Source organism: Synchiropus splendidus, chromosome 19, assembly GCF_027744825.2.
Source record: "Synchiropus splendidus isolate RoL2022-P1 chromosome 19, RoL_Sspl_1.0, whole genome shotgun sequence".
NCBI classification, from domain to species: domain Eukaryota; kingdom Metazoa; phylum Chordata; class Actinopteri; order Syngnathiformes; family Callionymidae; genus Synchiropus; species Synchiropus splendidus.
This window is the reverse complement of record NC_071352.1, coordinates 15,140,156-15,165,973: the sequence shown is the minus strand read 5'-3', so window position 1 is coordinate 15,165,973 and position 25,818 is coordinate 15,140,156. Positions and strand designations below refer to the sequence as shown.

General features: G+C 49.6%; 2 protein-coding genes across 4 annotated transcripts; both read right to left on the bottom strand.

Annotated features, from left to right (window-relative positions):
• Positions 1-1,330: 1,330 nt before the first annotated feature.
• LOC128750604 (probable ATP-dependent RNA helicase DDX5) lies at positions 1,331-6,579 on the bottom strand. Of its 2 annotated transcripts, none has more exons than XM_053850893.1 (13): positions 6,296-6,570; positions 5,585-5,753; positions 5,415-5,511; positions 5,211-5,344; positions 4,920-4,985; positions 4,553-4,694; positions 4,329-4,489; positions 4,073-4,245; positions 3,895-4,005; positions 3,769-3,830; positions 3,647-3,706; positions 2,301-2,522; positions 1,331-2,034 (listed from the first exon to the last, which is right to left on the bottom strand). In XM_053850893.1, the coding sequence occupies exons 1-13, from the start codon at positions 6,346-6,348 to the stop codon at positions 1,634-1,636; spliced, it is 1,851 nt and encodes a 616-aa protein (XP_053706868.1). In that variant the 5' UTR covers positions 6,349-6,570; the 3' UTR covers positions 1,331-1,633. The 2 variants fall into 2 exon arrangements, with proteins under 2 accessions (XP_053706868.1, XP_053706869.1); XM_053850894.1 differs by having other exon boundaries at positions 1,854-2,034; positions 2,288-2,522; positions 6,296-6,579.
• A 374-nt stretch (positions 6,580-6,953) lies between these two features.
• LOC128750603 (E3 ubiquitin-protein ligase SMURF2) lies at positions 6,954-25,457 on the bottom strand. Of its 2 annotated transcripts, XM_053850892.1 has the most exons (19): positions 25,058-25,457; positions 15,198-15,236; positions 15,010-15,118; positions 14,383-14,516; positions 13,850-13,915; positions 13,642-13,726; positions 13,496-13,579; positions 13,209-13,423; positions 13,037-13,121; positions 12,747-12,905; positions 12,621-12,668; positions 12,183-12,384; positions 12,014-12,117; positions 11,839-11,953; positions 11,266-11,444; positions 9,971-10,229; positions 9,677-9,878; positions 9,386-9,461; positions 6,958-9,318 (listed from the first exon to the last, which is right to left on the bottom strand). In XM_053850892.1, the coding sequence occupies exons 1-19, from the start codon at positions 25,107-25,109 to the stop codon at positions 9,219-9,221; spliced, it is 2,313 nt and encodes a 770-aa protein (XP_053706867.1). In that variant the 5' UTR covers positions 25,110-25,457; the 3' UTR covers positions 6,958-9,218. The 2 variants fall into 2 exon arrangements, with proteins under 2 accessions (XP_053706866.1, XP_053706867.1); XM_053850891.1 differs by having other exon boundaries at positions 6,954-9,318; positions 13,209-13,579.
• Between the last annotated feature and the right edge of the window lie 361 nt (positions 25,458-25,818).

Sequence of the window (25,818 nt, the reverse complement as noted above, 5' to 3'; positions counted from 1 at the left end):
AGGCACCATATCGACAAAGACCTTTAAAATGCTGTCAAACAAATTTTTCACAGGATTGAGGGACAAAAACGAATGGGTACCTCACGAGGTTTCATTTTAAAGACAGCTTGTTCAGTCTGATTCCAACATGTAGCATCACTCACTGAATCACATTCGCATTCATTGAGACGACTTCTGTAGCTCGGGGCTGAAATCTGAGATATGTTTGGTACAGAAGGTAAATCATGAACAGGGGTGAAACATCCCAATGGAACCATCAGGAACAACTGCTTTGTTACCGACCGCACAAGCCACAATAACACTGTCAAATAAAAAACCCATTAAGGTAATTAAAGAGATAAAACAAGGAGTCTAGATGGACGGCCATGTACACGCAGGGAGGGTCGGATGTTTATCAGCGAATGTCACCGGCCTCTGGAGCTAACAAGGTCCCTTATCAGACGCTCCCTTAGGAGTCACTCTCAAGGTCGAGATAAAAGGAGGTGGGGGCTGAGGTACCGGTGAACAATGGGACTTTACACCTGAGTGGAGAGGAAGTGGTTCAGCATGCTGCTCCGTCTCATGCTTGCTGCGGGTGTGTCGCCTCACACCCTCGGATGGAACCAACTCCCTCATACCAGCAGGGAGACCGTGACTGCGTTGATCCAGAACCTGCCACCGGTTGTGACCTTTGACCCCTTCAGAAGCATCCAATGTACACGTCGACATGACAGTGGTTTCTTGTGCAGATCCCATCCAAGGCTGGGGATGCAGCAGTGAGGGATAACTGGGGTTGGGTTGCAGAGTGAATGGAAGTCAACATGCTGCCTTTCTCAGCGCTGCAGCCTGTTGTGATGGGCACATTAGACCCTCAGTCACCTCTGCACTCTGACATGATTCAGCTGGTGGGTGTGGCAGCAGCTTATCAGAGGAAAGTCATTTGGACGCCACAGGTGGATTAACATTTACTCAGCCAGCGTTCCTCACATACTTGGCCTTCGGTAAATATGTAGCCAATCCTCTTTTGGCAGGCCACACCCGCTCCACTGTTTTATCACCTACAATCTGGGCACATGGGCGACCTGTGAGCATGATTCCTGCCATACCAGCCGGCGATTCCTGGAGCGCCTCAAAAGTGTTGCGCAGCTAAATACATTGACGCCGGTTTACTAGCCACAATCCAGACACTCAAGCTTCTTCTCCCAGCATCCAGAATATTTAGCATTTTTTTTAAAACTGGTTATTAACCCAGGTGTGAGGCTAAGCGCGACACCTGCTGGAGACCTACGGAGATACAGGTGCTTCACAAAAAAATAAATAAAAATTGGGACCCAAGTTTTTTTTCTCCACATTTTATTTGAAAGATCATGCAGCGCACGTCCAGAGCAGAACACGTTAAAGGATACATTTGGAAAACAGTACATCTGTAATTAACTAGTACAAAACAACTCAACATTACTGAGGAATGTAACAAATTAAATAGTAATGAGGGAGTGGTGGGGTTGGGGGGGGTGTCTATCGCTGCACTGCAGATCTGATGAGGTTTGACTCCAGCTGAAATTCTCAGCTCGGGTGTGAATACAAAAAAACAATCTAGAATAACTTGACTCAAACTTGAAACGTCAAAAAAGCAATAAATTACTTCTTCAAGTGTTTACTGAGAGAACTGAGGCTGCATGGGGTACGGCACCAGCGGTGGGGCGGCGTGTTGTGCCACCTGTGTCTGGGGGAAGGGGAACTGGGGATGAGCAGCACCGTTCTGTGCGGGGGGATTCGCCGGGGCGAACGGCTGAGCTGGGTAGTTCTGACCTGTGAAAGCAGCAGCGGCGACGGCAGCGGCGACAGGGTTGGCGGCGTACGACTGTCCGTTGCCATTGTAGCTGGCGCCGTTGTTGCCGTTGTAGGTGCCGTTCTGGGCGGTGGCGAAGGGTTTGCTTGGTCCGTTGTCGTATCCTCTGTTGTTGTCCCGGTCCCTGAAGTTGCCGTAATCGCGCCTTCCTGAGGAGTAGCGGTCCCTGCGGTCATAGTCACCACCGCGACCGCCCCTTGAACGCCCTGTGAGGAGAAGCACACGTGTTGGCAGCCGTAACAGATAAGAAACTTTGACCTTTATAAGATCTAGCTTCTAGCTGAGGCATTTACTCAAGTTTGAGCATGGGATTTCTGCTGCATGTTCTTAAGAGTTAGCGTAAAGCTAAATGTTCAGAGCTATGAGGCCAAAGCGCTGCGAGCGCTGACCTGTGGCTTCAGCCACGTCTCCTGGAATCAAAACAAAGCAGCAGATCACAGCACAGTTTCTGTATCTCACCAATTGGATTTACCTCCTCTGACTTCAGCCATTTGGAGGAGCTTGGGGTTGATGGCCTGGTTGGCTTCTCGCAGCACCGAGATGAGGTCGCCTGCCTGCCGCATGTTGTTGGGCGTGAAGAACGTATAGGCTGTGCCAGTCTTCTGGCTACGAGCCGTTCGGCCAATGCGGTGGATATAGTCCTCAGAGTTGTTGGGGTAGTCAAAGTTGATGACAAATTTCACATCTTCAACATCTGTAAGAGTGTTGCGGTGTGGCATGAGGGAGGGAGGGGCGCACAGATGTGCCGAAGCCAACACGACAACCAGATCAAAAACAAACAGGATGTTAGTGCTGGGAAAGACAAAGACTTAAAGCAGAGGTCAGGGAAACACGATTGACCGCGACACCAGGGACCCTCTCGACAGCACGGAGCCGAGGCCTTGCCCTGCGGCAGCGCCGCCCCATAAACAGTCACTGACTTCAGGCGTGCTAACTCGCGACCACACGTGACATGAGACTGGGCCAGAGCTAATGTGCGCTTGATGGCTGCAAAGTTCACACTTCAGAGTCTCTTGCCGCCCCCCCAAAAAACAAAAAAAAAAAAAAAAAAAAGCACAGGAGCGCTGAACCAATTTGCCGGATGCCCACAAAGGTGCACCCGGACTCGTGATGGCAAGATCTTTCCAGACCAGTGTTCACTTGACCACAACGTCTCTCGCAGGCAGGTCTCGACATGACTTGGAACGCAGGCCAGGGAGGAGTGTAGCTTGGATTTTGTCCGACTAGCATGCCTCACTGTCACCGAATGCGGCACCAGTAGCCATGACAACAGAGGTGAAGGAGTGACCGATCTGACCAGCTGCTCATCCGACAAAGTTTAACTGCGACAGAGCCTCCACCCATGCTGTAGCACCAGTCTACGCAACAGAAAGCTCCTTCCAAGTGACTCGAATGACTCGCTCAGAGTGAAGCAAGACAATAGAGGCAGCAGAGCCGGGCTTTGCGCTGGGATGTTACAGAGCCTGGGTGTGCGTGTGTGAAGCAGTCCAAACCAGTGCCAGAGAACACGTGGGGGAGGGACTGGCCGTCCTTCAAATCGCCCCCGTTTTAGGCAGGCCAGCGCCTTATGCAGCACTCTGGCCTGGTCACCTCTGTTTATTCTGCACAACTGGGAGACCCGTGCCTCGCCAGTCAGGACACCTCCAAGAATCCTCCTGCCCCCTCCGGAGACCTGGGCCCGTCATGCCAAGGCCCTGCCACACGCAGCGCTCCTTTGGGTAAAGGGAGAGACTCGGAAAGAAGCAAAAGAGTTAAAGAAAGCAGACACTTTCTTCAGTTGGATTCAAGTCTTAGGGGGACGTCAGGGGGGATACTGACCTAAACCTCTGGAGGCAACGTCTGTCGCGATCAGGATGGGAGCTTTGCCGAATTTGAACTCTGAACAAAAAACAAAGATGATCAACTCCAGTCCCTCCGAGAGGCGTGTCGCGCCAGCTCACCGTGGAGGACCCAGTCTCGCTCCTGCTGGCTCTTGTCTCCGTGGATTCCCATCGCCGGCCAGCTGCAGAGGAGTCATGTCATCAACCGCGGTTGTCAGCGTTTCAATCATCCGTGCTCCAACTCACCCATCCCGGCGCATTCTTCTGGTGAGGTCGTCACATCGTCTCTTGGTCTCCACGAAGATAATTGTCTTGTTCTCCTTCTCGCTCATAATCTCCTCCAGCAAACGGATCAACCTGTGGGACGCAGCCAGTCAGAACCTTGTCTGAACGGAGCCTCTGCCCATGCCAGACTTGCACTCACTTGTTTTCCTTCTCTGCATCGTTGCAGACATCCACAATCTGCAGGATGTTGTGGTTGGCGCTGAGCTGCAGCGCACCCACGTTGATTTGAACATACTCTTTCAGGAAGTCTTCAGCCAGCTGCTGAACTTCCTTGGGCCATGTGGCGCTCCACATCAGGGTCTGACGGTCCGGCTGGAGGGGAGAGACAATTTTAACCGAGGGGCCTCCAGTGAGGGGCTTAAAGTCACGGATGCTGCAGCGAGGTGGAAACTCACTCTGATCTGGTCCACAATCTTCCGGATCTGAGGCTCGAAGCCCATGTCCAACATTCTGTCGGCCTCATCCAGCACCAGGTAGGTGCAACGGCGGAGATTGGTCTTCCCGGCCTCCAGGAAGTCAATAAGCCGACCCGGAGTGGCGATGCAAATCTCCACACCTAAAGAGTTAGTGGATGTTAGGACCAGACGCACCAAACTCCGAAGCCAGAAATCTTGGTTACCTCGTTCCAGGTCGCGGATTTGGGGTCCTTTGGGTGCTCCTCCGTAGATGCAGGTGGACTTGAGGCGAGAAGCTCTGCCGTACTCTGCAGCAACTTGTTGCACCTGCTGGGCCAACTCACGGGTCGGCGCCAGAACCAAGCACTGTTAAAACAAAAGCATCCTTGTTCAAACTTCAATAAACATCATCAGTGAAACATTTGAGTCCACTTCTGAGAGCAGGGTTGAAGTCTAAAACAAGAACCTGACACTAACAAACTCAATTCACATGCATCAAACGGATTACTGAAGTAATGTGCATGGCTCCCATAGTGTTGTGCTGCGGTGACAACCAGAACAGATCTTTCACACATCAGTGCCACTACTTACAATGGGTCCATCTCCACGCTCCAAAAACGGCTGGTGGTTGATGTGAACGATGGCTGGCAGGAGATACTGTGAAGAACCAACATGAACCAATTTAAATTCAGAGCAATAAAAAGTTTAACTTTATTCAACATGCTAATCTGAGGTATATTATAATGCATTTGTTTATACGCGTTTTCTGCCTTGGGAGCAACTCAGAACTGCCTCCTTATTAAGAGACTCCTGGTTAGTTTGATTAATCCAATCATCATGTCACTGATTGGATTAATCATGTGTTCTCACAACATTACTCACCGAAAGGGTTTTGCCAGATCCGGTCTGGGCGATACCGACCATATCCAACCCACTCAGTGCCAGAGGCCATCCCTGAGCCTGGATGGGTGTCGGATCAGTCCAGTTTTGTTTGTTGATCACATCCATGACGTAAGCTGTGGTGACACAATGGTTAGCTGAGACTTGACAAAACAACCCACATCTCAAAGACAGTGAGACGCTCACAGGGGAAGCTAGCTTCATGGAACTTGGTGATGGGGTTCGGACAGTCTCGCCCCTTCACTGTGATGACCTTGGTTCTTCTGTACTGGTCAACTTCTTGCTGTAACGTGAACCCATTAGCACGGATTACGCAACAGTCGCCACGTGTTGTTGCATAACACGCCAATACCCACCGGTGTCCTGCGGCTAACATCTGGATGCTGCTGGTAGAAGTTCTTCTCGAACTTGGGCAACTCGTCCAAGTTCCAGTGTTTTTTCCGGAGACGATCGCCGGGGTTTCCAAACTTTCCTCCGCCACCACCGCCTCGACTACCACCAAAACGAGGTGGGCCACCTCCATAACTGAAGCAAAGGCATAAAACACGTGAGTAAAACAGCTCCACCCAACCATCCCTCGCAGACAATAAGCAGCTGCCGACTTAAACGGAGCTCAGGAACAATGAAGCAGAGCCGGCATTTTGTCTCAGCGCCGCATGGCGAGGCTAACTCCAAACACCACCACAGCCGATTCAAAACACTCACAGGCCGTCAGTGCAACCTCGAATAGAACATTAACGACGATATAGATGTGATGTGCGATGTGAGTGGAGAATAAAGCCGCCATTTGAGGATTAATAGAGCGGAAGCGGCTTTTCCGGGGCACGAGGCCAAGACTAGGCCCAAAGCCAGACAACAGGCTCGAGCCGCCGGCTAAGGCCTAGCAGCCGCACACGGCCTCCCCCACTACTACGACTTATTATCACCTACAACACGATATTAAGTTGAAAAAGGCAATAACTATACGGCTACATCACATCTGCTAAGCTCGGTTCGACTCCGCACCGTCGTCAGTTGTCGACTCGCTCGTCAACCGGCGAGGAGGAAGATGAAAAGCGTCGACTCACCCACGGTCTCTGTCTCGGTCCCTGCCGCGATCTCTATCGGCGTACCCGGGCATCTTGAAGAGGAAAATGTGCTAAAATAAAAAATGTAAAGGGGTAAACTCGGTCGTTGAGCCGCCGGTGTTTGAGAGCAGCGGTTCGGTGAGTGCCGGCGAGAAGGAAGTGAGGTCCGGCTTTTAAGGCAAGAAGTGTGACTTCCGATATATTCATCCGCCGCGCCGCCTCAGACTTCAGCCACGCTCGTCCTTATCAAAAAGTAGTGCCGAGAAACATCCGCCCAGATCATGAATGTACGCTCATGAAAACATCAAATATGAATTCTTAGCAATACTAAGTGTGTGTCTGAGAACAATTTCACTCAAGTTGAATATTCAGATCGGTTACTTGACCGTTTTGAAATAAATCACCGATCTCACGAGACAGGAGCATTTGTTTATGACTTTATCATCTGACCATCAATGATCACACATGAAAGACAACAAAGAACTTAAGTTTCGACGATGCTTTGTTTTATCATTACAGTGGAATGTTGGTGCAAGGATAAATGGAAAGCAAGTCAGTGATGCGGCTATGGCGCTTCTGTGGAATTTCTGGAAGTGACGTCACCGAGGAGTCAAACGCCAGTTTCAATACATTTCAAATCTGATGTGACACTGTTTTCACAAAACTATCGATTGAAATTAATCAAATCAACAACACCTTAAGATTTCGGCTCCTTAAAAACTTTAAACACAAACATTTGTTTTCAACCAGGTGACGTCAGAGTCACGTTTGGGGAAGGCCTCTTGTTTCACTTTTATTGCTTATGAAAGTTTACAGCCAACAACATGGTGGAAGCCTCCAGTTCAGAGGACATGAACAACACTTGACAATCACTCTGGATTTTATTGCAAATATTATCAGCCTTTAGCGTATGATAGAAGATGGTTAAGAAATGCGATAAATAAATATATTTATTCAGCAATATGAACAATGTACTTCATGAAATAGGGGAAACAAAGACTGAGAAAGTCCGCCGATTCAATCAAAGCTAATGTCCATGTGAGCAGAAAAAATTGTAAATAAATGCAGTTAGAGAAATCAAAGTTTCAATTTCCATATTGACTCTTGAGCTGTTTCCAACAAAACCCTTTATCAACTCCCTATACACATGCTAAACAACAATCCCCCGCTCAGCCTCCGACCCCCAACCGTGACCCCAAAGAGCCATTGGAATGTAAACGTCTTGACCATCACACCTCCCGAAGTCCTGAAACGTGTGAAGAAGAAGAGTCTGCTGTGCTCCAGCGTTAGACAAAGGCAGTTTAATTCGAACTAATTACACACAAAAATAAAATACTCTTACAAAATGAGTGTTATCATAGGACAAATTGCATAAGTCAGGGACGTGAGAGAGACGATCCCGCTCTGCGGCTCGGAGCCAGTCGTGTGGGGTGTGCGATTCTCTTTCTTCTTTTAAGTTAAGATAAATTACAGTTTCTGTGATCCACAAAAAGAACCCAAACCCCCACACAGAGGCGCGGAAAGACCCGTCAGTGCCGGAACAATCCGCTGGTCCAGGTTGTTGCTCATCAGGCAGCATTTGTTCCAAACATTCAAGAACCCCTCAAACAAAAGATGAGAGACGGGAAACACAGTCGACGGCTGACGGAGATGACAATGGAGTATAATGACAACAAGGCTCGGACAGAACCAGGGGTCTCCTCTGCAACTGAACACTTTTTTTCCTGACATCATTTTTGCATTACTCTCGCGGGCCTCTAACTTGTCATTTTATAGGTGAAAACATTGACATTTCAATGTCAAAATGAAGACTTTTATCTTAGAATTTATGTTATTTATCTCAGAAGTTGAACTTGCAAATGACTTCGAACAACAAAATGTCAACTTCCAAACGATCAAGTTTGAATCCAACAACGTTCACTTTTTATTTTCTTATAAATAAACCTCCTTTGATTAGGGTACACGAGTCCAGATGAGAGGAGAAGAACATCCCACTTGTGGAAGTCAAACACTGACTGGATGACTGGACTGAAGTGACTCGTGTGGTCCACAGGTCGAACCTGCTCTTAGGATGGACAAGTCTGTGAGCAGAGGAACAGCCAGCGGGCCACGTGACTGGTCAGACGTTTAAAGGGTCGACTCGACTTCAGAAAGGTGAAAAGCTGTTTTGGCACGACGACAGCTTCATCAGTCCACGGGTCCGAACCCGGACAGATCCGTGATTGTGTTCAGCAGCGCCAGTCGTCAGGATGCAGCTAAATAAATTATATATTATAAAGATCTGACGTCTTGGTCGTATAAAAATAACTTCTCAAGTCTTTTTAGTCTTTGCAGACACGAACCATCAGAGGCAGAGTCATGTGACCAAAACGTTCTCCTCCAGCGACGACGACAGTAATTCAGCCGAAGGTTTCTGTTGCTGACCAGAGGCTGGTGGTGCTACATGCATGCAGCTCACAACCTCACACGGGGGTCTGAGTCTTCATGGCTACATTGACGAAAACTACATTTTTCAATTGTTCAAAAATCTCAAGTTAAAAAAAGAAAAGCTTGGGGTCAGAAAAAGTTTTAAAAAGTGAAATAAATAAAAATAATAAAAACTCCACACTTGAGAAAACATGTTTTGGTCACATGACTCGATGTCTGAACAGGGTTGGGGGTTCAGAGGTCACAGCGTGACCAGTGGTCTCCTCAGGGGTCCAGATTGACAGCCAGTCCCAGAGGAAGATCTGGTCCAAAATTCAGGCCCAGAGTTGGGACCAGTTCAGAAAAAGTCTTTAGCAGCTGATTTCTGATACAAAAGACAAGGTAAAAAAAAATGACCCTCAGAATTTGGGTTTAGTTCTCTGGTCCTACTCCCTCGACATGAAGGTTCTGGGTGCCTCTGGCCTAGGTGGTGAGCTGATGGGAGGAAACCTGGTGGTCACTCCACGGCGAAGCCACACGTCTCCTCGATGGCGGTCAGCAGCTTGTCGTAGAGCTTGTCGTAGAGCTCGTACGGAGGAATGTCGATCCGGTTGAAGCTGTCGGGACAAAGAGTTTGAGACTCAGCACATCGGAACAGAACCTTCTTCAGCAGCGCTTCCTCACCAGGTGTGAGCTTTGGGCAGGTTGTTGGTATTGGCGTCGATCTGGTGAATAGTGAAGAGCCGTGGGCCCGCAGCTCCTGGAACCAGAACACAGTCCACATCATGAGTTCTGAACTGAGAGGGATGATGATGGTGCTCGCTGAGAGGGGCTCCATTGCATGTTTATCAACTTCAATTTCCTCTGAACATTTTCATTTGGATGCAAAACTACTCAACGTTTGCAGAAAAAAAAACAGTGCCCCTTCAAAACACAAGACCCTGGAGGAGCGGCAGCCGGGGTCTCGGGCAGGACCTTGTAAAGCCTTGAAGCCCTGCAGAGGAACTCTGGAGGAGCCGGTGACGAACTGCAGCAGCCTTGCCCGGCGCTCCTCGTCGAAGGACTCCACAGCCTTCCAGAACCACTTGACGATGTTGCTGTCCGGCGTGCAGTGCTTGAGTCGCGTGTTGGACTTCCAGTCGTTGATGTCGATCTTACCCAGCCCACACACGATCAGCTGGCGGGAGAACACCAGAGGGCAACATGAAGCACAATCGCCAGCATGAACGCACACACACACAGACACAGACCCAACCCAACTGGACTGACCTCCAGCTCCTTCTCGTCGAAGGCCTTGAGCAGGTGTTGGGGGATGACCTCGTTGAAGCCCTTCTGCAGGGCCAGGAACTGGGCCTCGATCCCGCGCAGGAACCTCCAGTTGACATAGAGGCGCACATATTCCTTCTTGGTGTCCTGGGTCACAGGAAGGCTCTTGCCACTTGGCTTCAGCTCGTGCTGGATGATTTCTCCGTAGGCGTTGTGCTCCACACAGAAGGTGTGATCCAGAACGCCGGTGATGTCGTTGTCCCTGCACACAAGAGCCATAGGGGCTTTTTACACTGCGGGTTCTGTCTCGGGTGGGTCCGAGTCCGATTCGCCTCCCGCTGTGCAGCCTCTGATCCACGACGAAGCATGACTCAAGGAAATCGTCATGAACCGCACGACAACCTATCCACCACCATCGGCTGGACCACCTTATTTCTGTCAATTCTTAGTACTACGAGTCGTCCTCACCTCAGATATGAAGTGATGACGGAGCTCCGCCACGGCTGGAACAGAATGTGGCATTTCACAGCGTAAACTAGTGCGAGTGTTGTCATCTTTATTTTACAAGGAAATAGCAGAAACAAGCTGCGGAATATGGAGCGTCTTGATTGATCCACGCTGCTCTCACAACACGTTGAACACAGTGAGCGAGATTACTGACGATCAAGAAGATTTTAATTTAAGAACAGATCCAGAAATCAAAATGATCAATGAATACCAGACCAGATGGGGGTCTTCAGTAAGTTGGGAAAAATCAAGCTGCGTCTTTCCTCCTCGCAGTCCTCCTGATGCAGACTGCTGCTCTGCAGCCACATGACAGTAGTGAAAACAGTTACTGTCGTGCGCAGCATTTATTCATTTAAGCAAATCTGTCTGTCAATAAAATCAGAAGTTTATCAGCCTAATAAAGGCGAAAACACTCCCATTCCCGAGTCCAATTTTCCTGCAGCTATACCAGCTGTACACCTTAGTGTTCTGGGAGTTTGATCAGACCCTATACTGCCCGGGATTTATCATGTCTGTGTGGCGTCGCGCAGTACACATAGTTGTAGTCGCCTGAGGTGAGAAGTTCACCACCCGCTGAGACTTTCCAGAGACAAAGTGCAGCAGGGATCAAGTCCGCGGCCAAAACCCGACTCGCTTGTGTTCACATCTCTGACTTCTAAACCGAAAGAGCTTTGTCTCGAGACAGAACCCGTAGTGTGAAAGCGCTGAGTCCATGGCTCTCAACCTCAGTCATTTGAGAGCAATAGAGGGCCAAACCCTCGCCCCTGAAGACCATATGCGGCCATACTTACAGGATCCAGACCAGGCTGTTGTGCAGGTCCGGGTCCACAGACTCCATGTCATCCAGGGTGATGGGCTTCCCCAGCAGCTGCTTGTAGAAGGGCAGCGTGAAGCCTCCGTCGATGTAGTGCCCGTGGAACACGGCCATGCCCATGATCCGACCCACAAAGTGGAAGTAGGACAAGTGCTCCTGCGAGGACACAGCAGGGCACAAACATGCTGGAGTCCATCAAACGGCTTGACGTCATGATCACGTCGGAGGAAATGTATCACTGAACATGGTTCCTTCACACTTTAGCTTCAGTTCCCTGAGATGACAGTTCTGCATTCATTAAATTAATACCCACAGCGACAACCGTTTGACTACTTCAGCAGCCCCTGCAAGAATATTACAACTGTCTGATTTAATTTCTTTACACAGTAAAATCCACTAGGGGGCGCTGGTGATAAAAAATTGCAAAAACACAGTGTCAATATGAGAAGTCTCCTGCAGGTGTCAGTGGGGAGCAGGATAGTGCCACATGACATCACACTCCCTGCATGTACATGGTGTCCACTGAACTCTTCTGGGTTGAACGACTCACTGGGTTGACAGCAGAGTCCGGGTTGATCTGCAGCGTGTAGATGTCATCGCGGGAGTACTGGAACAGTCCGTAGTACGGGTTCAGCATCTCGTGTGAGAGCAGGTAGAGCCACTCCCTGTGGACAGGTACGTCAGCACGGCACCAGCCGGCAGCAGACTGCGTGTGTGTGTCTCACCTGGCCACGCCTCCATAGTCCAGCCCCTCCTCTCCTCTAAACTTCACCATCAACCTCTTCCACAAGTCCTTGGGTCTCATCTTCATCACCTGCCGGTACGATTCCTGCGCAAATTCCCATCCAGATGAATAAGAATGCGACCCAACAAAGGGACAAGTATGTTGCCCACCTCGAAGATCTCCTCCCGCGACACTTCGATGCGGCAGTGGCCGGCCTGAGGCTGCTGCTGGGACAGCTCCTGTCGCAGGATCTTCAGCTTCTGCACCAGGTCTCTCTTGTACTTGGGCACTGTGAGGCATTCGGCGTCTTCAGGCAGCTGACCCGGTGACACCAGAGTCTGCTGGACCTGCTCCTTCAGCTGGTTTTGACGGCTGGAGGACACACATGGAGCTCAGACCACAGACAGACATCAGATCTTCCACACATCTGGACACCATCACATCCAACACAGCATATTTGGAGAAACACAGAAAACAGATAAATTCCTGACGTCTCTTTGATCCTTGCGCGCACAAGAAGAGGCTGGATGGAGAGCTCCACGTCACAGGCCAGGAGAGCACACCAGAGTCCTCACTTGTATTAGGGTCCATTGCGACAAAAGACTCACCCCACATTCTGGCTCTCGTTGGCTCCCCGGGACTCATTGGGACTTGGACTGTAAAACCAGATTAAAAGCATCACCAAAGGAAACGAACAACATTCTCCAGATCTTCAGACATCTCTCAGAACTCACTTCAGAACAAGGTGCAGGTTTGCCGACAGACGCGGGTCAGTGAACTGCGTGGTCCGGTTGTTGTGGTCCACAAAGTAAACTCTCCCGGTGGCAGTGTTCCGGATCTCCCATCCCGGAGGAAGAGGTCCGAGTTCTTCACAGTTCACATTACTAAGATCTCTGAAATCAGAGGAGGAGAAATCAGAACCAGAACAGAAAGAGTCAGACCCAGAGGAGATTGTGGAGCAGGTTGTTGTCATAGGACACGGAGCGACCATCATCATCAGGTACTCTGCTGCAACCATGCATACCTGGGTACCCGGGGGTCGTGCCACGTGCTGACACCCGTCTGTGTGTGGAGGAAGTAGACCTGTCCCTGCTGTGTGGTCCTCTGTTCTGTGGAAACATCAGCACACAGATGTTAGACATCCACAGGTCTGTGACTTCAGTCTTCAAAAGCCAACTAACTGAGCTCCCACTGACCATATCCTTCAGGCAGGTCCGGCGGTGTGTGTAGGTGGGTTCTGCTCATATAGTTGCGGTGCCTCTGAGAACGGACTCGCCGCTCCTGGGCACGCTGGTCGCCGTCGCTTGGGGGTAACGCCGTGGTAGGAGTGGCGCCATTGGTGCTGACGGGGGTGTTCTCGTCGACGATGCAGCTAGGAGGCCGGCCTGGGCTTGAGAACTCCGACGCGGGTCTGTTACAGCCAAGACTTGAGATCACGACCGCGTCATGACTCTGGGAAAGAACCGCCGGTGTCCGGACGCACCTGGTGGGTCTCTCCCACTGAGTAGTGCGGGTGATGTGGTTCAGGTACTGGATGCGCCCAGATGTGGTCCTCCTCTCCTCCCACCTGCAGGAACACAACAGACTTCAGTCTCACCTCCTGCTAACCTCAGGTACACCCGTACTCACCCGTCCGGAAGGTCATTGTCAAACAGGCGGCTGCAGTCTACCACCGGGCCACCAGTGCCAATCCGGTCTCTGGACTGAAGGCTCACTGAGAGCAGATGAAATCCAAAATCAGTGATGAGGTCACTTCCTGCTGTCACTGGAGCGTGTCCTGTGCGAACACTCACGGATACAGCTCGCCCCTCGGATACGCCCCCTACAGCATACTTACCAACGATCTGGCCTCTGACGGTGTCGCTGTCGTTTGGACTCAGCTTGTTCAGGTCCAGTCTCTGGTCTGCGGTGCGAACACACACACACAGATTATAAAGAGTCACCAGGAAGTGAGAGCACAGAGAGGAAACAGGAGTAACAGTCCTGGGGGTTGGAGGGTGTTTGCTTTTCTCTCTGCTGTCTGACCCGTGCGCTTGAGGGTCACTCGAGAGCATCAGCTGAGCATTAGGCTTAAAGAGCTCCCTCACAAGTCTGGAAACTGAAGCACGATGACCATTCAAGCAGGTGACCCAAACGCAGGTCTCCTCTCCAGCAACTCTGATGGCTTCCCATTTAAACTTGACTCCTCAGGACACAAGTCCATAGTCCTCCTCAGTGGTGGTGTTCAGTTCGACCAGTGACAAATCAGAGCTTGCCTGGACCCACTGAGACCAGCTACTGACCACTGCTCCCCAGAAACCATCGTGCAAGAGGAGTCATGATGACAAGAGGAGGTCATAATGTTATGGCAGGCGGATGGTGGGAACTTACAGCCGGTGTCCTTAAGGCGGTTGATAGTGTTGGACAGCAGACGCACGCAGCCCAGGAAGCCAGCGCCCTGCTTCTTGTGGATCTTCTTGTGGTTCCAAACGCTGATGGTGATCGAGTCAGACTTCCCGATGTAGCTGTGGCATGGAGAAAAGGCTGAGTCAGCAGACACCTAAACATGACTGGAGCAGAGGAAGAACCGAGTATCGAGTCTCAGACACACATGTCTTGAGTGTCACTGGAGAAGAGCAGGTGTTTAAACAAACAAGCAGCAGTCTAGTGTCTGCAGAGTCTGACTGGAGGTCAGCAGGTCATTGGACATCAGAGGATAAACACCTTCACAGGCGCCACTCGGTGATGGAACAGCAGATGGAGTGTGTCGCCACGGCGACCAAACAAACCAGTGTGGAGCTCCAATGGCTGCACAAACAGACTCACTGGAAACTCACATGTTCCAGCTCACACACCGCCAGGCTTGGAAATCCCACCAAACCTGGGAACGTTCTGGTGACAACTGACTTCCATGTGTTCATTTTTTATCTATGACCACGTGTGTGTGTTCAGGTGCGCTCCAGTGTGCAGGGACCTGACTGTGGGCGCATCAGAAGATCTGGACTTTGCAGCACTCACAGGTCGTAGTGTTGGTTCCACTTCGGGTCAAGCGTGTTCCTCACGGTGTCTGTGGAGTGGCACTGACCAGAACCGTCCACCACCACTTTGGCAAATGGATCGGGAAGTCCTGCGCAACACAAGGACAGGCCAGCGATCGAGAAGAAACTCTGCATCAGAGGTCAAAGTTATACAGAGGAAATACTCACGGAAGAAGTCTTTCTTCACCAGGTTCTTGGCACAGAGGACTGCAGAGAGACAAAAGTCTGGATCAGCTGAATATCAAACATGCATGAACTATTGATGGACAGAGTAAGTTTAAATATAAGCCAAGGTCATCAAAAACAATGCAGGGAGCGAAGGAGGAAAGAAACAAGCGTCCATCTACTAAGACAATATCTATAGTTCATATTGCTACAAAGGTTCATTCATTTACTTCACCGAGTTCCCTAATAAATCAACAATCTTGAAGTAGTGTTCTTCTGCTCTTTCAAGCCCTGAATGATTTGTACCCACTCTGAAGCATCGTCCTTCAACTGCAGCTCACGTAACTTCACACGTTTACAATCAAGTTTTAGGAATTCCACTCGTCAGGAGCGCTAGACGAGGCGGGCGCTCGCACCAGAACACGCTCCACAGATGAGGAAGAATTTCTTTCCGCAAACATGCCTGGGAATGTGAAGCGCTCCAGCGAAACCCACCTCATTTCTAAAACATCTGGTATTCATCGCTCCCAGTCTCCCTGAGAACCCCTCCTCCTCTGCCCCCATCTGAGTGTCAATGATTAACATGGAGAGAGTGTGTGTGTGTGTGTGTGTGTGTGTCAGTCCACCTGTGTGAGCTACAGCTGCACAGGTATCAAGTTGGCGGCAGCAGGCTGTCCCAGGAAGAGAGACCAAACCGGACCGGACCGGACCGGACCAGAGTGCCAGCGACGGTCAAACTGAGCAGGAGCTAAAAACAGCGTGCGACCCTCCAGTGCGCGCCGGAGGAGCTACACTGCAATTACAGCGATACAAGCTGCTTATGAAAACATACAGGCCAACAATTACAGCCGGAGCTCCGAAACCGCTGGAATGACCCGACTCAGGCGGCTGCTGGGACACAATAGCATCACCGACACCCAACAGGAGAACAAATCAGAGAAGCTTCACCGTGAAGAAGAGTGGAAGTTTGTTAAGCAGGGTGGTCTCCAGGAAGTGATGTCATCGATGATGACTTACAGTTGCTGTGTCACACACACAAGGGTTTATTCAGTTTCCTAGACCAAAATAGTTTCTAAATACGCCTCCTTTTGGTCCAAGAACAAAACGCATTGTACGAAACAAGGGTCTCACAAAAGAGTTGTAATGGGTGAGAGCCCTGGTTTATAAGATTAACTTTAATCATAAGGACAGACAAGATACTCCCAGTGAGGAAGTTACATGACTTTATATGGAAATTTTGTGTCCACATCGACAAAAAAATATACGGGTCCGACTCTTTCTCGTGTGGCTGCTCGGTTGACTAGTTGCTGCCATGAAAGACAAATGTGTCGCAAAAGTCAGATGACGCCTGGAACAGAAGTCTAGACCATAAATTCTCACAACAAGCGGTGCCTCTGTCCCGCCACTCGAGCGATATCAAGTCGATTGCAGACAAAGTCTTGAAGCAACGGCAGTATCTGTGAGATTTTCCTGTCGTCATGGCGACGCCAGAGAGAAGGGATTCTCTGTGCCGGATGTGTTTTTCATTCTGCTCGTGCCGCTTCACTCAGTCGGGAACTGCGGCGCTGAGGGTGAGGGGGGCGGTGAGGGGAGCCAGACAGACAAGAGGAGCACGACAGACATTTTTACCACAAAAGAAAATAAACAGAGTAAAGTCAGTTACAGGCGACTCCACTGACTGCCGGCCACTGACTTGGTGTAAGCTGGACCTCACAGCTTCACAGAGCAGTGAGGGTCTATCTATGTATGTATATAACATCTGACCCACTCAATTTTCTGGTCCATGTTTCTGATGCCCCACACTCAGACACAACACGCTGAAGATGACCCCAGCAGCTTCTGCACCATGTTGTGGCAGAGGCTGGACTCATCAGGTCCTCCACTGTATGATCCAGTCACAGCTTCAGAAGTGCTGAACTACGATGGACCAGAAATCTCCTTGTTCTGGTCTCTTGTTAGGATCTCTTCCTCTGGTAATAACAGCAGCTTTGTGTGGCAGAAACTGAGGGACAGGGTTCATGTCCCACCTGTGGGGGCAGGACGGCCCTCTTTCTCCCAGGCCGGCGCACAAAGGGCCCCAGTGTGCAGGCGCATCAATGCACTTGGCCTGTCACTGGGAGGACACCTGCAGGAGTCACGTGACCTGATGGGACACCAGGCGGCGTCCCCCAGTGATTCGAGAAGACCTCAGTGTGGAAGTTGTGACTCACATGGAGGAAGACAAGACTGTGGGGGAAATAAGGGTGGGAATATTCAAGGTTCCATCGTTGACGAACATCGGAGAGTCAGGAGGAGCGGCTGACCCAGAGGAAGTGGGGAGAAGAAGTCCTCCAAATGGACCCTGCCAGAAGAACCTGAAGAGATCTCTATTTCCGTAACCCCGCACTGAACACTAGGTTCCTCCTGTCCAGCATTGGCACGACCAATACGCCCGACATCTTCAGACTGCCCTTGCTCCCCCCTGCTCCCCGCCCACCTGACCTTGAACCATAACAGATGAGGAAGAAGCTCCGCCTGGTGCTGCTGGTCAAACAGTTCTCCAACCATTGGGTCCTCTCGGACTTGAGATCCACATCATTCAAATTCCTGACAGAGCACCACCAGAGCGCTCACACAGGTCTCACCTTCAACCTAACTTTCAGTACTAATCCATAATGATCAATTGAATGATATTACTGACAACCAATAAGTGCTGATTCATCATTTTAAGTCTGCCAGCACTGACAACAGGACTGCATCAGTCAGTTGATCGGGGCATTGAACCAGACACCTAAGCAGTAAGATTGATGCCTGAGGTCTGCAGTGGTCAGTATCAGAACAGAACCAGGAACTGCTGCCGCCAGAAACATCCACAGGAGACACCACTCAGAAATATTAAAGATATGAGCAGCGCTGTCATGGAAATGCAGACAGCCAGGAAACTTTGGGAAAGACTTTCCAGGATCAGAGGCTGGAGGAGGAAAAAGCCTCGTCACACACGTTGTTGCGTCATTTTACACCAGTGGACGCCTCACACGTGCCTCAGCCGCGAGAACACTTGAAGGAACATCAGGAACATGTCGTTTTCCTGGACTCTGACTCTGGAGCGATGGACATCTCCATCATCCTCATCATTAATGCCACAGTTTATAGTGATGTCACCATTGACAGAGGCTTTATAAACTCTGGCGTTTCGGTGACACAGGCGAGGAAATGTCCCGCACACTTGTGGCCCGCAAACAAAATAAAACAAGACTTGTACGTGAGGAAGCCGACAACCAAGCTGAGGATTCAAAAACAGCTGAACTGAAACTGACACATATTCTCCACCCTGGTTTCCCACATGACCCAAGATGTATTCTCAGTGTGTGTGCTTTATAACAGATATCTTGAAACTGAACATCAACTATTTGCACAGTTTAAACTCCAACTCTTGCTTTAAGATTTGCACAAACAAACCGACCATACAAGTTTTACAATCCTTCTGTGACACCTGTGTCAAGGTATGCAGCATCTATTGTGTTATGACTGATGCACCATGTGTTCAACCGGTCGAGGCTCAAGAGACTTCCATCATTACTCATTATCGCGGTACGTGAGCTATCACAGGCCGAGGGTGCTAAAGGTGTACAAAGGCTGGATGAGTGAAGTGATTTTGGAATGAGTCAGAGGAAGACACTCGCGACGATCTTCCAGCAGAAACCAGTTAGACAACGTCGGGAGAGTCACATGTGAGCGAGTGGCAACATTCTAGATGTGAGAACATTTCCTCCACCTCACGTCACCTTTTCCCTGCATGTCCAGTGTAATTGCATAACAACTATTTTGGGCTGCAGATGGTGGGAAAACCGAGGCGCACCACGCCAGCTTTTTGCGGCATTCCTGTCATCCCTGCATCGGCTGCTCTTTCCACTCCGTGTAGGACCGCGTGCCGAGCAGAAAGTCATCCAGGAGAGTAAAGTCTTCCACGATATCGTCACCGCCGCCAGAGTGAAGTCAAAACAATGCATCTTCTGCGAGCTTGCAGCGCTGCGGGCCAGCTGTTTGGAGTCGCTCGCCGGTCTGATGTAACAAAGGTGCGTGAAGGAAAGTGACTTGTTTAACAGAAGCCCAGGACCACCACAGTGGCGCCCCCTCCCTCACCACCACCACCTTCCCAAGTGCAGGGAAGTTTAAGTTTCTGGGAATTCTGATGTTACATCACCACCAACACAGACGTGCTTTTCCTATTACATCACTGCGACGTTCGAGCAAATATAAATAGTTTTATCACGACGGAGCCAGAGACAGACACACCAAACAAAATTCTCCATCGCAACACAGCTTCAGATGAACAGTCAAACTTGATCAGCACTGGTTGTCTCGGATACAAGACCAATGAATCCATAATCTCTGACAACAAACCAGACACTAACATTGTAACACAACAGATTCTGGGCACCTTCACACTGCGGGTTCTGTCTCGACATAAAGCGCGTTTGGATCAGAGGTCCAAGATGTGAACACAAGCGAGTTGGCCTCGGACTTGATCCTGACTGGAGAGCTGCACCTTGTCTCGGAAAACTCTCAAGGACAACTTGAAGTGTTAAGACGGGACTGAGAAATAAGGAGGTCAAGCCAACGGTCATACGCTCGGTTGTTGCGCGACTCATGACGATTTCCTTGAGTCATGCTTCGTCGTGGGTCACAAACCAGCTATTTCGCGCAGAGCGCTGCCAGCTGAGGAGAAAAAAAAAGAGACATGCCCGAGGCGCAGAGGTGAGAGGCCGCACAGCAGGGGGCAATCAAACTCAGGCCACCCGAGACAGAACCCGCAGTGTGAAACTGTCCTCAGGCTTTTTAAAAAGCTCCATGGTACGGTCATGACCTGGGATTGTTTATCAAGATGCAACAGTTACTGGTAAAATTCTAATCACAGACAGTTAGTATTACAGTTTCCCTTTTTAATAAATGTTGACTGTGTTTATTAAAATTATTATTCAGATTGCCTCAATAAGCCAGAACCAATGTTCTGTGATAACACATTGTAAACACTAAATTGAAATTCATTTTTGGTTCCAATTCAGTGATGGTTTCAGAGTTCACAGTGCTCAAGTTCAGAGCAGAGCGGTCTCTCCTGCAGGGGTCCCGCAGCAGTCGTCATTACATCGGTCAAATACACGATGTTGAAACATTCCACCTTGGTTCTTAATACTTGAACAAACCAGCAAGTGAGGGCTCTTGTTGTTTGTGGGCACTAGAAAGATGTTTCTTCATCCTGAAAATGGCCGAACGAACCCTGAATCATAAGCAGGGATCGCTTGCTAGAGAGCAACAATCCTGAAGGGGGAACATCTCGACTACATATGGCCCAACCCCAGACTCTTCACATGAGAGGGGAATCTCAAACAGAAACATGGCTGCCCAAGAGCGTGCGGAGGAACTTCACAAAGAATGTGAAAACGTGATCCTGAGTGAAGACAAACTTCTTCTGATCCGTGTCCTCCGAGGACCATCAGGTCCAGATGCAGACAGACGTCCGGAGTCATCTGTGCCATCTTAAGTGTTTACGCTTCACTTCCAGTGAATAGCAGGTCACTCTTGCGACCAGTGAGGCCTTCATCTGCCCGAGGCTTCACCGTCAGTCACATCCAGTCAGCTCATCCAGACTGTGCTGGGATCATTTAGGAAGCATCTCCAGTTTCCCTTTCATGTGCTGGAGCTGACAAGCATGAGTGGACCTGCTGAGCGGGCCCACCTGCACACACTGCCGAGAAAAGTGGATGAACGCGCACATCCCGACAAACAAATGCCGCTTTTATCATGTGACTCGGGAGCAGCAAGAGCAGAGAAGTCTTCACACTCCACTGTTCACAGTTTACAGCTTTCAGACGCTAACCAGGGATTTACATTCTCATTTGTGACGCAAATGTTTCAGTAGCAGTCAAATGATCCTGCGTGATACTAACGGCAGTTTAATCATCCCTCTGTTCTCAAAGAAAAGACCTTTCATGACTTTGAGACAAATGTTTAGGGCTCATGGATCTCTTGTCATATTACCCCAAGACAACAAATTTGAGTCCAGGTCTTCAAATATTGCTTCATCTTCTGGCAAGGTCCTCCATGCAACAGGTCGTCACAGCAGCGGCCAAACCACACAGCACTAAGTTGTCGTGTCTCACCAGTGAGTCGGGGCGGCTTCCAGTTTCCACCATTCTGTTTTAGTGCCCAGCGCAGCGTCCTGCTGAAACAACTGAGATCTGTTGTCTTTTATTTTCATTGATGCCAATGCTAGACGACGGGTCAGCGCAGCGGCTCAACCACATGTTGCGAGTCAGTGAGCTACTTCCTGTCTCAACTACCAGAAGAAGCCAAATCAGTCCCATCCAGCTGCTGAGCACAGACTCCCCCTGCGACCACATGAATGCGACCAGCGTCACAGCAGACCACATGAAACTCCAAGGCCCCTCTCTCAGACCGGCTGTGGGGGCTTCTCTGTCAATTACCCAGAGACCCCATCTGCAGCCGACGGGACACGCCAACAGCCGGTTGGTGGTCTGGTGTAGAACCCAGGGACCTCTGTTCTGTGTACCATCAATGAACTGGACACTTCCTTGATTAAAACAATTCAGCAAATAGATTCTTAGATGTGTCGCAATTCAGATGTGAACGTGCACACTGTCACCCGTACTGTACTCAGGGCATGTAAACAAACATGGCTGAAGATTCAGACTTTTAGCTGTAGGGTGTCTAGGGTGTCCGCCGGACACCCTAAACTGCAGAACATGAAAAAAGGGACGCCCTCCAGCACTCTGAACCTCAGAAGGATGCCCTAAATGTATTATTAGCGCCTTGTATAATGCCCAACTCATAGTGTCATCTCACTGGTTTACATTCAATTCTGTTTCTGCCCAGGAATTTGGATTATTTAGATTATCGAACCTTTCGCAAGTGTATTTTGGCCATCTCTGCAGTCAAAGCGTTTACCACTGTAATCTCACGGTGAGCCACATCTATCAAACTTTAAACAATTATTTTATTATTTCTTAAAAAATAATCAGGGTCAGCCAAGTAAAACAATTGCCCAAGGCCCTGCATCAATTGTTACCGTGGCAACAGTTACTGAGTTCATGTCTCTTAACGTTTGCTATTTAACTCAGACGCTCGTTTATCTGTTGTTTATCAAGTTATTTCGGTACATATAGATGTTTACAGCTTTGTTTCTTACAAAGCAAGTTGTTAGTTGTAAGTCGTTGACATGGTGTGTTGGGAGGGGGTTTCAAAATCCTAGCTAAAACCCTGACAAGGTTTGAGGCTCAAAATTAAATAACACAAAATATATTTCAGAAATTTACCGTACAAAACAACGATCATTGTTTTTCGTGGCCAACACACATGCTCTCCTATCTGATTGGGTCTATGGGGACCCTCCATAATTCTGCACTCAGGCGCCACAAACATTTCAGCAGATGATAATGAAAGACAAAATGTTTTCCTGTTTCGCTAGGAGCACAAGGAAGGCAGCAGCTCAGAGGTCATTCATAACTGGGAGGAGAGGGGGGGTGAAAGGTTGTTTCAGGGAGACGCTTCCACTCGGAAAGAACAGCGGTGAGTCAGAGAGGAAGAGGTGGGAATGTGAGTGGAGACTACGAGGGAATCCCACAGAGAGAGGGCTGGTGCCAAAGAATTCAGACGAGCGAACCATCTGCTGGACGAGTCACACTTCGACTCCAAACTGCCGTAAACAACGAGCGGCAGAACTTCTAAAGTACCAGGACAGAAGCCGAGTGTCTCTCGCTGACAGTTTTATAGAGCGACTCTGGGAATTAAAGATGAGAGGAGGCACTGTCTGCAGAAGATGGCCTGAAAACATGTCTGGAGAAAACAAGCAGCTGTGATTTGATGATGGAACGATGACTCAGCATCAGCCACAGGGTTCGTGTTCACATCAGTTTGGGAGCGATCAGCTGTGCAGGACAGTCAGCCGCAGGTTCTCACCCTGAGTGTGAGTTTTAACGTCTCGATTGTCCTCTCCAGACATCAGGAACATCTGGTTAGGAGGCCGATGTCAGCCAAGACACCTTCAGCCCAAATAGTTCCAGGCCTGTTTCAAACTGGCAACTGCTCATTCACTGTCTGCCAGTGAGCAATCTGATCACCTTCAGATGACATGTTTAGTGCACATCTGCCCTACAGCACCAACATACCCCGAGGGCTGACTCGCAATATTCTTGTGCACTTCCTGAGGTCATTTATTATGAATCAATGAAGCCATTTTTAAATTCAAGGTCTGCCAAGATAAGAGCAGCAACATGTCTGATTTCACCAACAACAGTAAGGTCTGAGCTGAAGATACCGAGCAGAAATAGGACCTGAGAACATCAGCTGATTCAGCCACTGAGCTTCAGCATGGAAGCTCAACAACCATCTTTGAGCATCGTTGTACCTGAGAGGTCGCGCACCTTTTAGTTTGACAAACTAAACAAAGTTTCTTGTGGCTGCACAAATCAAAACTACTTCAGACTCTCACAGGGGTCCGGTTGGACCACGCCATTGTGATATGCACGAGAACATTCCACTTCCTCTCTGTTCCGGATTATTTACAGGAAACCATCCGCTGTCTTCTGGCTGTTATGGAAAAGTCCTAAGTGTTTGTCCGCTGCATCAGGTCTGAACCACCACAGCAGGAAACGTTCAACTCTCACCGAGCAGAGCGGGTTCATATTTTGTCTGGAGCATCACGGAACATGGAGGGGCGTGACTGTCTGCAAGGTCCTGCACTCCCCATTATCCAGAGAGGACTCACATTCTTAGCATTCCAAACGGAGACCACTGCAGTCCATCTCAGCTGCGCGGAGAAGCTGATCTGGATTCACAGAACAGAAGATTCGGCATCAGTCTTTGAAAAAGGACTCCACTTTCTCCAACTGGAATTGTGTCCGCAATGTTCACATAATAAATATATGCAGTTGACGTTCACCAGGTCTGTCTGCCGGTGTCATTTAGTCGGATGTCACTTCCACAAACCGGGAAATGGAGCAACACCAGAACTTTTCCTCTGATCCTTCAGGAGACCAATGTTCTGCTCTGTGACTTCACCCTTCACCATCCTCTACTGTAGTTCTCTACTGTAGCTGGTCCTGTCAGCATCATCTCGCAACAAAAAAAAAGAAAAGTTCCTTCAGTCTGAACGTGTCATGGGTGACTGTGTCCAATAACTCACGAGTTGTACTTTAAGAGAACTCGGTCTTGACAGGACTGGATCTAGCATCTGTCCACTCGGACGTTTCGAATGCTCAGACACATGATGGGTGTTTGCATCAGGTGAGGGCAGGTGAACTGTTTTCACTGTTGACTCGAGTAAACACGACTTCTGCTTTTGTAGAAACAAATCACACAGCTGAGGCAGGACATACATCCACAGGGAATACAACTACAGACTCGAGGCTGAAGCTTTCAGTCAAGTAACAGCAAATAATCGTTACGATCTGAACCCTGTGATGTTTGTTTATCGCTAACTGGCTTGCTAACTGGCTAAGCTACATGCTAGCCAACTTTATTACACTCGAGCACCTTGAAATTCGCTTGCTTTGACAAGTAAATATTCGAGATGTAAGAAGAGTGAAGTGTTCTGTTAGTGGAGGACATAACCTTCAGCTGCTACCGGGACCGGACTTGGATTGACTGGGCTCAGGCTACCTCCAACAAGAACCAGTTAGCCGCTTAGCCCCTCGCTCTGCTCCACACCAGACACAAATCTATAAGTTTGTCCACCACAGAAGCAGAACTTTGACTCACACTTGAAGCATCGGAACCGACAGCCACCAGCTCAACAAGCGCCTCTGGGTCAGCCTCAGACATACGGAACCGTCCCGGCGCGTGTGCGGATTTTAAAAGCTCGGTACCTGTTAGTCGCAGCTTTACCGGGCCGTTCCGCCGAACCCCTTGGTTGGACATGTCCTCTCGGTTCTGTCCTTCACTGCAGGAGCTGAGAATGTGAGATTATCGGAGGCAGGCAGCAGGTTCGTGGATCCTCCAGCCTCAGACAATAATGGAGTCTGGGCATTGTGGCCCGGATGTGTACCGAGTCGCCATTTCTCACAAAATAAAGCAAAAAAACTGAGGCTACAAAGTGCATACACGTCCGGGACCGGACCGAGAGACGGGAGCGAACTAGCCGAGCCTCACATCTTCAGAGGGGGTGGGCTCTCCACGGACCAGGTCCTCCTCTGAGCTGGGCGAGAGTTGGACTGACGAGGTTCGGCGCATCCGCTGGGGCTGAGTGACCGGTGACGACACCAGAGGGAGTCCAGCGCGTGAGACCCCTTCTCCCCCACACGCACTCCCCAGCCCCTCAAAGAGTTGAGACTCCTGTCGCCGGATCACTTCAGTTGACAGCTGCAGGGATGAGGATCAGCACCTCCGAGTTAGGGTCCACGGTTCTCAGCGCGTCTGCTGATACGGACTGGACAGAAAGCGGCAGGTGTCGATGATGTCATACACATTACAATCACAAACCTATTGGAAAGTAGATTACTGGTTAGTGTCAGTGACGTCAGACAATCGATAAAGATGAAGTGAGTAGGTGTCCCCGAGATATCTGCTGTTGTCCCGGCAACAGATGAAACTTCAATACGATTTGAAAAGAAAAGTATTTCAGGGTGAA

Bases quoted from the DNA above. Each gene is read 5' to 3' on its own strand.
- LOC128750604 (XM_053850893.1), bottom strand. From the start codon at position 6,348: ATGCCCGGGTACGCCGATAGAGATCGCGGCAGGGACCGAGACAGAGAC. The intron at 5,754-6,295 runs GTGAGTCGACGC...CCTTTGCTTCAG, and splicing joins GACCGAGACAGAGACCGTGG to TTATGGAGGTGGCCCACCTC. The intron at 3,831-3,894 runs GTGAGTTGGAGC...ACTCCTCTGCAG, and splicing joins AGAAGAATGCGCCGGGATGG to CTGGCCGGCGATGGGAATCC.
- LOC128750603 (XM_053850891.1), bottom strand. From the start codon at position 25,109: ATGTCCAACCAAGGGGTTCGGCGGAACGGCCCGGTAAAGCTGCGACTA. The intron at 13,580-13,641 runs GTGAGTACGGGT...GTGTTCCTGCAG, and splicing joins GACAATGACCTTCCGGACGG to GTGGGAGGAGAGGAGGACCA. The intron at 9,319-9,385 runs GTGAGGAAGCGC...TTGTCCCGACAG, and splicing joins CTGCCCAAAGCTCACACCTG to CTTCAACCGGATCGACATTC.